Source organism: Dermacentor andersoni, chromosome 8, assembly GCF_023375885.2.
Source record: "Dermacentor andersoni chromosome 8, qqDerAnde1_hic_scaffold, whole genome shotgun sequence".
NCBI lineage: Eukaryota > Metazoa > Arthropoda > Arachnida > Ixodida > Ixodidae > Dermacentor > Dermacentor andersoni.
This window is the reverse complement of record NC_092821.1, coordinates 8,658,706-8,670,206: the sequence shown is the minus strand read 5'-3', so window position 1 is coordinate 8,670,206 and position 11,501 is coordinate 8,658,706. Positions and strand designations below refer to the sequence as shown.

The following is an 11,501-nucleotide window of genomic DNA, read 5'->3' as shown; positions in this document are numbered from 1 at the left end:
TTTATTAAACAAATAATTTAAAAAAGATAATAATTGAAGAATGTGGCATACGTGTTATTAGGGAAGCGTTTTATCATGAAATCAACGCAATATTATTTATCACCAACTAAACTTTCAGGCTATATTGGTATTTGTCTTCATGTATTGTACTGTATAATTTAAGCGTAAAGGAATCTGTGTACCTACATTTTAAGTTCATGATGAATCTATGTGTATTACGACTTGTAAAATATTAACCCCTTCTTACTATGAAGGAATTTTGTTCGTCTGTCCTCAATGCATTCCATGTATGAGGGAGGCTCGGGTTCCCCTCAAGTGACTCATGTCACTTTTATCCCGAGCCAGCCCTCATCCTTGAGATGAAAATAAACTGATTTAATTTGATTTGATCGTCATTCCTTCTTTGTTGTGGCAGTTGTCGACAAAGCGGCGGACCCACGCGGTTACTCACACGACTCTGCTGAATGAACTATAATTCTCAACATTGAAAATTGCCATGGATAGCGATGATACTATGGGCATCCCCGTAACCTTTGGCTATTCCATTTGGAACTCCCCAACCTTCGAGCTCGGCTCACTTATCGTTGGCCAACACGTGTCATACTCTTGAAGCCAACGGGTTCCTTTCCACCACAGTTCGCTCTCCCGCAGGGCCGATGGGAGAATGCCGCGGGTGATTAGGTCAGCGGGGTTGTCTGAGCAAGGGCAGTGTCTCCGATCCTTGGGATCTATCAGCGCTTGTAACTCTGAGACTCGATTTGCCACGAAGGGCTTCCATCTGGCAGCGTTTCCCTTGATCCAGTACATAGCTACTGTAGAGTCAGTCCAGAGGATGGCAGCAACGTTGTTCAGATCCAAGGCCTTGGCAACGTAGTGGCATAGTCGCGCGCCAACAAGGGCTCCCATCAGCCCCATCGGGGTAGCGAGAGGCGTTTCAAAGGGGCCACTCTTGCTTTAGCCATGACCAAGCTGACATTTGTTATATGCGACAGCACCATAGGCCTTCGGGCTTGCGTCAGAGAAAACATGCACCACTTTCTCCGTATCATTGTTTCTAATGTCTGCCGCTGTCAGTCTTGAAATAGACACTCCTTCAATGCATGGAAGCTCCCTACACCAGCAGTCCCACTCAGGCTGCAATGTTTCAGGGAGGGGATTGTCCCAACTAATTCCCAACTCCCACAAATTCTGGAACATTATCTTTACGCATAATGTTGTGGGAGCAATAAACCCGAAATGGTCGAAAATTCTTGCCGAGAGCTGCAGCACAAATGTCTTGTTGTCGGCTCTTGCGGAGAGGAAGTCGATGAGTGAAATTAGGTTGTATTCAAAGTTGTCAGTCTGAGCATTCCAACCTACTCCCAATACCTTTGTAGCTGCAGCATGTCCAGCATCAGCGTTCGTTCTCTTCCCATTGCTATTCTCTAAGAAGTTGACGAGATCGCGGTCGTTCGACATCCACTTATGTAGCCGCATCCCTGGTTGAGACAATATATATTTGGATTCCTGGCACAAGACTTTACCCTTGTCAAGGCTGTCAAACCAAGTTACAAGGTCGTCCACGTAAAGATGCTTGTGCAGAGAATACCCGCAGTTTCAGCATACCGTTCCGGCAGGCCTTCAAGATGATGTTGCAACGTTGCAGCCAAGAGAAATGGGCTCGACGTGACACCGAACGTACCAGAGAAACTGCACAGCGTTCCGATCGCCCTCTGATAGTGATATTTGGAGAAAGGCCTTTTCAATATCCGCAACGCTGGCAATGTTGTAAGTGCGGAAATTTATCAGCAGATCAATGAGCTCTGGGTTTAGGTTTGGGCCACTTTCCAAAACATTGTTCAGAGAGAGGAGATTTTTTGGCTGTTGATGATGCATCGAATACTACCCTCAGTTTGGTCGTCTGGCTTTCGCGACGAACAATTGCTTGATGTGGCATATAGTACACCGGACCTTCCGACGTGCCGTAATCCTTGCTGACTGACTCTGCATAGCCCTTTTCTATGTTGTCTCTTACGCAGGCGTCGTTTTCCCTAATCAACAAATATCCTTCCAAGAGGCGCTTTGTTTGTGCTTTAAGACGCCTTGCTGCGCACTTGTAGTTGTCGCCAAGCTCGTAAACCAGCGAATTCCAAGGGAACGACACCTTATAGCCGCCATTCTCAAAGTTGACGGTTTCTTTATAGTGCTGAAGGACCGCGTGCTCGTGACGAACTGGCTCATGTTCCTTGATACCGTGTGCTCGAGCTCCCAGAAAGACTTTAGCTGTGCTGATATTTCCTTGTAAATTTGTTCACTCACTCCTATCCGCATCACGCCAGCAGCCGAGGAGCAGATGCCTGTTGACTTCCTTGTGCCGACCTGGCCCTGGACTGTCCATCGGAATACAGTCTCCACTGCCATCAATTTGGAGCTGAGACGCTTAGTAGATCCCGTGACAATTTCCCAGTAATGATGAGATTGGTAACGTTCTTATGGTCCCGCAACAGCATATACTTGTTTCCGTACTCAAGCTTGTGGAAAACACAACGAGCGATTGCCAAGAGTGACAACACGGGAGGGTTTGCGCCAGAAGAACACCTGAAAGATAACGCAGAAGCTCAAATGCCAGGAACTTGTAACGCGAGAATTCTGTCTTATGAGCAACTGAAAACAGGGTTTACACCAAGCGTTTGTGTTGAATGAAAGTACAAGGAATTCGACAATCGGGCTGCATGGTCTGCTTGAGAGCCTGTGTTGTGGCCACCTCTGCGAACACGTACCGTGCCATCACGTCGGTTGAAAAGACGGGGAATGCGGGAGATGGAAATTCAAGACGATGAGCAAAACGTGAACAAGGTTAATCCAGGAGCCAACGTTGCGACAAGTGGACTTGTCTTCTTCAAGGCGACGTATGCTTTCCTCGCCACAGTATATATAGGTGGGGTTTTTCTAAAGTGGAGAGGGCGTGAGGCGGGAGTATGCGATTTTAAACGAGGGAAAATGTGTTAGCGCGTCGAATTGAGAGTGAAGGAACGCTCTGTACAAGATCAAAGCCAGGGCACAACCCCCTCCCCCCCCCCCCCCCCGCTACCCCGGTCTGTCAACGCACGCACGTTAGCCAGCGTGTCAAGTGGCAAGGGCGTCTGACACGCCAGCTCACAAAAAAAAAAGAAAGGAAAGGAAAGGAAATGAAAAAAAAGAAAGGGGGGGATACGCCAAGAAATCAAACTAAGTGTTGTTGCCTATAGCTTGAAGTTTAGCATATCGAATAGATTCCAAAGCTCCCTTTGAAACGTTTATGCCTATTGGTTGCAATGTCTTGAACTTATGGATAAGGTATGACTCTCTGTATTTTCTTTCTCGTTCAGAACGGAAATTTGGCTTTAAGATGTAGCGTTTAAGTTCATCAAAGTTATGACCTGGTTGGTTGAAATGCTCGTCGACGGCTTTGGGAAGCTTTTTAGCTGTGTCCGCGCGATGTCCGTTTAATCTGACGTTCATTGATTGTGCTGTTTCACCGATATATTGTTTCTTACAGGAGGAACATTCAAGCATATAAATCACATCCGAACTTGTACAAGTGAAGCTAGATTTGACTTCATGTGTATAACCATTTGCGGCGCTTTTAATTTTAGTGTCCCTTTGAAGGTGCCTGCACGTTTTACACATAGGGCGACAACATGCTTTTATTACGGGGGAATGCTTTTGGCTGACTTTTGCGTGCACTGACAAGTCTTTAATGTTCCTGTTTCGGCGATAGGTAACCCTAAGTACATCCGGGAACGCTTTTCGCAGAAGCTCTTTACTTGATAATATTGGGTGGTATTTTCTTAGGATGTTGTTTATGTATGGGAGTGCATTAGAATATTTGGTTATAAAGGCCGGTGGTCTGTCAGATTCTAATGTGGGCTGTCTCTTCGCCAATTCCGACTGTCTCTCCAATCTTGACGCGGCATCATAAGCTCTATCGAGAGCAACTTGGGGATAGTTCCATTTTGCTAGCGTTGATTTAAGGTCATTTAGGTGCTGGAGATAATCGTGGTCTTCGCTGCAGATTCTTCTTATAGGTTTCGCTTGTCCGACAAAATTTCCTTGCGTGCAATGTCGCGGGGGATGACTCTTGTAGTCTAAATATTGCTGGCTCTCTGTAGGCTTCCGCTAAAGTGTCGTTCTTAGTTTTCCGTTTTCTATGTAGACCGTGGTGTCCAGGAAGTTGATTTGACTAGGAGAGTGGTGAGCAGTAAATTTAATACTCGGGTGAAAGCGATTGAAATGGCTAATTAAATCGGTTAAGGCGCTTGTGCCGTGTTCCCATATTGTAAATATGTCGTCAATGTAACGAAGATAGGTGTGGGGTTTTAAAGGGTAGGATTTCAGCAGGTCTGCTTCAAGTTGTCCCATGAAGATGTTCGCATACGTGGGAGCGAATGGCGTACCCATGATAGTGCCGAAAATTTGCAGGTAGTGTATAGAATCGAATTCGAAATAGTTGAGCGTGACAACTAACCTAAGGAGCGATAACAAAACTTCAGGAGCGTGCGCTTGGGGATTGATTGCGAGGGATCTAGAAACGTCTTCAATTCCTTCACTCATGGGAATGTTGCTGTAAAGGGCAGAAACATCTAAAGTGACTAGAATAGCGCGGTCGGAAAGGATTTGGTTGGCGTTGATGCCGTCGATGATTCGAAGGAAGTGCGGCGTGCCTTGAACGAAAGATGGGAGGGTGGTGGGTATCTTTGACAGGTGGTGATCTAAGAATTTACATAGTGACTCAGTAGGTCTGTTGTTATTATACACAATAGGCCGACCTGGGATTTCTGCTGTACATATTTCCTCGACCGGAACTTTATGTGTTTTAGGAAGAAGATAAAAGCGGACTGCTGTTTTATTCTTGGGCATCATGAAGCGATATTCAGATTGCGTGATTAATTCTCTGGACAGGATATCCGCTATCGTGCTTATCACAATATTGCTGTAATCTGAAGTTGGGTTAGAGTCGAGTTTTCTGTAATGGGTGTGGTTGCTCACTTGTTTAGAGACCTCATTCTTGTAATTTTCTATAGGCCAGATTACGATACTTCCGCCTTTGTCTGCTAGATTTATTACAATATCATTGCTTTCGCAAGTTCTTTAAGGATTTGGTCTTGAGCGGGGGTCAAATTTTTGCGTTTCCGGCAATGCCGCGTTGACTCTAAAATTTCCTGCGATATCAGTTTTATGTATAAATCGAGGTCTGTCAACGCACGCACGTTAGCCAGCGTGTCAAGGGCGTCTGACACGCCGGCTCACAAAAAATTAAAAGAATGGAAAGGAAAGGAAAAAGAAAAAAAGAAAGGGGGGGATATGCCAAGAAATCAAACTAAGTGTTGTTGCCTATAGCTTGAAGTTTAGCATAGCAAATAGATTCCAAAGCTCCCTTTGAAACGTTTATTAAACGTGGACACCGGAAACCTATTCGGTTTCCGGTGTCCACGTGCTAGGTGGTCTAAGAGAGTCTCTATATTCTTCTCCTACATCTGGTCTATCGAAAAAGAACTCCTTGATGCGCATGCGTCGTGAAAACTTTATTATATCTTTGTGGAGTTCGTATTCGTTTACTGCGTTGTTTGTCGGACAAAACGTTAGACCACGTTTCAGGAGATCAACTTCTTCAGGGCTTAGACTCTGGGATATGTCTACTACATTGCTGCAGTGCTCTGGATGCTCGCCTGTAGGACTGTCGGTGGAGCTACGTGCTGCAGGGGTTACATTAGTTTCTTTGGTTGGATCTGCAGCTCTAATATCTTTGCGCTGGTATTTATCCAGTAATTTTTCCTCCTTAGTTTGGACGAATTGTTTAAGTTCTCTTCTTTCCGGTTCAGTTAACTTTATTCTGTCGAGTTGATCAGAGATTATCATAAGTTGTTCTTTGCAGTGTACTTCGAGAATGTCAATAAAGGAGAGCGATGCATTTTCTAGGACAGCATTTCACTTTAATAATAGCCTGGAAAGTAAAGAACCAGGGGCGCATATAACCTTAATTCTGAGACCTTTTGAGATTTTCCTCTGTTTAATGCAGCTCGTGTAAGTTTTTGGGTGAAATCTGCAATTTGTTTGTTTGGCGAGGAGTTTGCGGGATTGGAGGAAAGGGCGAGATTTCTTGTTACGCGTGCTATCCCTAGTGCGTGGTAGTCATTTCTGTTTGGTTCGGGCAGACCTCCGGGGCGAAAAATCTTCAAGTGGTGTCTTTTTACGCTTAATTTTCTTGTCGAGGCCTGCAAAGATGTCTGTCTGCGTATCGGTTTGCTTGTTAGTGTATGTACTTGTTTGCGTGAAGGCTTCGCGAGTGGTTGTGGGCTTCCGTAAGCGTGGATGTTGTAAAGGTGGTGTTGGTTCCGCGTCCACCGTCTGTGTCGATGCTTCTTGGGTTCTAGCTTCAGTGGAACGTGAGTGCGAGCTGGTGTTGAAAATTTCAGGCGTGTGTTCCAGTGTTGAAGCTAACTGGGACGCAGGATTCGTTGGTGTTGTAGGTTGCGTCGATTTAAAAGAGTTCATGAGCCTGTACATGATGTTGTTAGCCATTACGTTGACGCCAAAAAAAATGTGGTGAAGTCAGTCCCGGGCGAGCAGAATGTCGGGGTCCTGGTTTATTTCAGCGTGGTGGATGACATCGACGTTTTCGTGTTGTATTCCAATGTCAAGAGGAAAATCATTGAGCTTACGTGTCCCTAGTGCATGAGCTAAGAGTGTCGCTGATTGTTGAATAAGTGGCCTGTGTTTGTTTGCGATCCTGCGAAGTACTGTTGTCAAGGTTATTTCTGCGTTTGGTCTGCTGGAGCGCAAATCGCTTATGAGCGTTTTCATGGCCTCAACTGTGTTGTCACCGGTGTCGTGGTTAAGGTCATTAGTCCCGCAGTGAATGAAGAAATGTGTGATGTGCTGTGGTGCTGCCGCAATGAGGTCTCGGATGGTGTTTGTTGTGGCGCCGCTCTTAAAGCTAATCTGTGGTGTGTGTTGGCCTTGTGGGAAGTGTTCGTGCATGTACTTGTAGTGGCTGTCGCCAATTAGTGCTACGTGTGAAAAGGGAAGCAGAGAGCGCTCACCTTGTTCCTTCATCTTCCGTCGGTAGAAATCCAGAGAAAAGATGGGGAATGCGGGAGATGGAAATTCAAGACGATGAGCAAAACATGAACAAGGTGAATCCAGGAGCCAACGTTTCGACAAGTGGACTTGTCTTCTTCAAGGCGACGTATGCTTTCCTCGCCACAGTATATATAGGTGGGGTTTTTCTAAAGGGGAGAGAGTGTGAGGCGGGAGGATGCGGTTTTAAACGTGGGAAAATGTGTTAGCGTGTCGGATTGAGAGTAAAGGAACATTGTGTACAAGGTCAAAGCCACGGCACAACCCCCCCCCCCCTACCCCGGTCTGTCAACGCACGCACGTTAGCCAGCGTGTCAAGGGCGTCTGACACGCCTGCTCACAAAAAAAAGAAAAGCAGTGCAATGCCCTCTGCAGAGGTGAGGAAGGCGTCGAGCACACACCATACGTGCACTGATCCCAAAGATGGCGCAATGCCGGGTGGACTCGAGGTGGCCTTCAAAAAGACGTTGAGTACTCTCTAAACGTGTACCGATCCCGAAGATAGCGCAACGTCATACCGACGGGTGGCAGAGGTGAAAAAGGCGTTGAGCACTACACACAGGTGCACCGATCCCTAAGATATTGCAATGCCGGGCCGACACTCAGCGGAGGTGAGCAAGGCCTTGAGCACGTGCACCAAACCCCAAGATTGTGTGATGCCGGGCTGACTCGAGGTAAAGGGGAAGAAGGCGTTGGACATTACCTATACGTCCACTGATCCCGAAGATAGTGCAATGCCGGGCGGACCCGCGGCGGAGGTGAAGAAGCGTTGAGCACTCCCCATACGTACACCGATCCCTAAGACAGGTGTTGAGCATTCCGTAAAGATGTACCGAACCGGAAGATAGTGCAATGCCGCACAGAAGTTAGGCGGATGTGAAGAAGGCATCGAGCACTCTGCGTACGTGCTCCGATCCCTTAGATAGGGCAATGCTGTGCCGACCCGCGGTGGAGGTGAAGAAGCCGTTGAGCACTTCGCCTTCCTGCACCGATTCCTAACATATGCCGGGGCGACGCAAGGCGTAGGTGAAGAAGGCGTCGAGCACTCCCTATAGGTGTACCGATCCCAAGGATAGTGCAATGCCAGGCTGAGCCGAGGTGGAGGGGAAGAAGGCCATGAGCATTCCCTATACGTACACCGATGCCGAAGATAGCGCCACGGCGTGCCGTCCAGTGTCAGAGGTGAAGAAGTCGTTGAGCACTAAGCACAGGCGCACCGATCCCTAACATATTGCAATGCCGGGCCGACCCGCTGCAGAGGTGAGGAAGGCCTTGAGCACGTACACCAATCCTTAAGACAGTGCAATGCCGAGCTGACCCTAGGTGGAGGGGAAGAAGGCGTTGACCATTCCCTATACGTCCACCGCTCCCGAAGATAGGGCAATGCCGGGCCACTTGCGGCGGAGGTGAAGAAAGCGTTGAGTTCTTCCTATACGTGGGCCGATACCTAAGCTAGTGCAATGCTGGGCTGACTCGCGGCGGAGCTGAAGAAGGCGTCGAACACTCTCCACACGTACACCAGTCCCTAAGATAGTGTAATGCCGCGATGAACCGAGGTGGAGGGGAAGAAGGCGTTGGGCATTCCCTATACGTCAACCGATCCCGAAGATAGTGCAATGTCGGGCCACCTGCGGCAGAGGGGAAGAAGGCGTTGAACACTCTCCATACGTGCACCGATTCCGAAGTTATTACAAGGCCGGGCGGACCGGCGGCGCAGGTGAAGATGTTAAGCACTACTCATACGTGCATGGATCCCGAAGCTAGTGCAATGCCGGGCTGACCTGCGGCGCAGGGGCGGTTCGCCATAAAGGAGCCCACATGAACAGATTCGCTAATCTCACAGTGGCAATGCACCAAGTTCTTTTATTGTGAGAGATTCGGTTGACTACGCCGACGCGTTGATCTTAGCGCGGCAGAATGATGCGTGATGAAGATGATGGTTTTTACTCACAGTCTTTGGAAATGGGGGCAGATGAAGGGTCACGTAGTTAAACAGCGGCATCAAAGAAGGCCATGAGAGCAGAATTCTGGGCAAGTTGGTAATCCATTACTCAAATGATATTGCGCAAAAAAAAGGCCCGGATGTGAGAGGACGACACCTTGGTGTGTCATCCTCTCCCGTCCGTGTCGTTTTTTGTTGCTCAATATCATTTGAGTAAAAAAAGGTCACTCAAAGCTGCAAGGTAACCACCGCAGAAACATGAGCGAAGAACTGAAGTTAAAAGCATGGAATTTTACGTGTGAAAACCTTTTTCTGATTTTGAAGTACGGCGTAGTGGGGGGCCCTGGAAATGTGGACTAGCCGGAGTTGTTTCACGTGAACCTAAATACAAGTACACAGGTACTTCATTAAAACTTCTTTTTCTGGGCGAGTTGTTGCATACTTGACATAAAAATTGTTACAGCGCAATCACATACAACCACAAGTATGAAGGACGGAGCGCTTGTGTTCCGTCCTTCATACTTGTGGTTGCATGTGATTGCGCTGCAACAATTTTTATGTCAAGTACACAGGTGTTTTCGCATTTCACCCCCGTCGAAATGCGGTCGCCGTTGCCGGGACGCAATCCCGCGAACTTGGGCTCAGCAGCCCAACACCATAGCCACTGATCAACCACCGCGCAAAATGAGGATAAGTAACACATATTGTCGCAGTACATCCCGGACAGTAGACAGGGAGACGTTCAAGAACCGCAGGACAACTTGTTTAAATACAAAACTTCCAGCGACACGTCTTCTTCGTCGTCGCCGAATCTCAATGACCCACTAGATGAAGTCCGTTATTGTCCCTATCTTCGTTGTCGTCTGCATAGAAGAATAGATGCATCAATATATTCGATTCCGTTTCTCCTATGGGATAAGGACGGTGAGCTGATGCATGCCTCCCTGCGGCTAAAGATGGTAAACGCAAGAAAAGTGTTGCGCGCCGGCTCTTCGAGGTACATTTCCAGCATATCACCATTTATAGAATACTCAACCAATACTGAAAACATCGAGTTTTGTTGTGTGTCTACTTGTACTTGTCGGTTGTTCATAGTGCAAGGGAACAACGCAGAAATATGACGAAGACAAAACATGCACGATGAAGACGCACGCAGTGCTGCGTGTCTCTTCTTTGTGCTTGTCTTTGTCTAGGTACTATTTCTTCGCAGTTAGACTGCACGATTTTTGTTAATTTTACCGGGCCCACGTTGTTTGCGAGATTCTAGTCCTTTCCAACCGCTGTTACATCAGTCAAACCGGAAGACGTGTCCCTGACCACCAGCATGAATATGCTGATTGCCCCAAAGGCTCTCGGCACAGTAACGTCGGCACGCATTGTCGCAGTTTTGGTAGGGCCCCTACTTCTGAAAAACGCGCACGCAAGGTTTATGAAGCCAATAACACCTTCACGTGTTAATGGAGACATCAGTTCATCACCCTCTTCCACATTGTGAAAGAAAGTGATTTTGTCAAAATAAAGTAAATATGTCTTGGCAAATCATTTCCGCGATTCCTGCAAGGTGGAGAAAGTATCAAGACAGGGAAAAGTTGTCCTCCATCCTACTGATCTACTACAAAGGAAACAAATGCGGGTTTCTCAGAAAAAAAAAGAACACTTCGCAGTTGAAAAACAAAGTTGACCTCGTCTGGGACGAACCCGAAAACAACGACTTCCAGGTGCGTCGGGAACTGCGAAGCATCATTTTTGAAAAAGCAATATAGATTCCGTTGTACATGTATGCTACATCAGGAAGATTGATATATTTTTTTAATTTCTTACTATCTGTCTTCCCGATCCTTTTATTCATCTATAGGTGCATGCCTTCCTTCGTCATTGTTTATGTACATCTCACGCAAATAAATGATTTGTTTCTCAATCAGCAGTCTGTGCCACTGTTTTTTTTTCTGTGTCATTTGTCACAATATTAAAGCCACTGTTTAACATATTAAACGCAAGCGTTATGAGACGCGTGGCGCCTGGCTGGACACTGCTCATGCTGGGCACCCGCAGTTGTCTTTTGCGCTGCCTTTATGGTCTTGAGCGTTTTGTTAGACCGATTAGAACATCGCCCAAGGAACTAGAGCGCAACGCTAAGCCCTGCTATCGCGTTCAATGCTTCATCTTGCGCTGAATCTCCAAATGCTTGACTATTACATTGTGTGCCTGAAGTAGAAGAATTTTGAATGTCCTCTTGAACTACATAGCCAAAATGCAAAATTGCTCGAACCCCTATATCTCTGTGAGATTAGCCCGTTATATTGCAATTGACCATATGCCCTGAGATAACGAATTAAATATCTTCAAACTTTGAAGTTAAGCCAAACTATAGCTACCCACCGCCTCTTTGTCGGTGTGCGCCTTGCCCTTTCGCTTTCTACCATAGTAAACTGCAAGCACTACACAGAGACGGAGGGGAGGA

General features: G+C 46.9%; 1 protein-coding gene across 1 annotated transcript; it reads right to left on the bottom strand.

Annotated features, from left to right (window-relative positions):
• Positions 1–537: 537 nt before the first annotated feature.
• Positions 538–915, bottom strand: LOC140219970 (uncharacterized). Its single transcript, XM_072290140.1, has one exon. It carries the CDS (start codon positions 913–915, stop codon positions 538–540), a length of 378 nt encoding a protein of 125 aa, XP_072146241.1.
• Between the last annotated feature and the right edge of the window lie 10,586 nt (positions 916–11,501).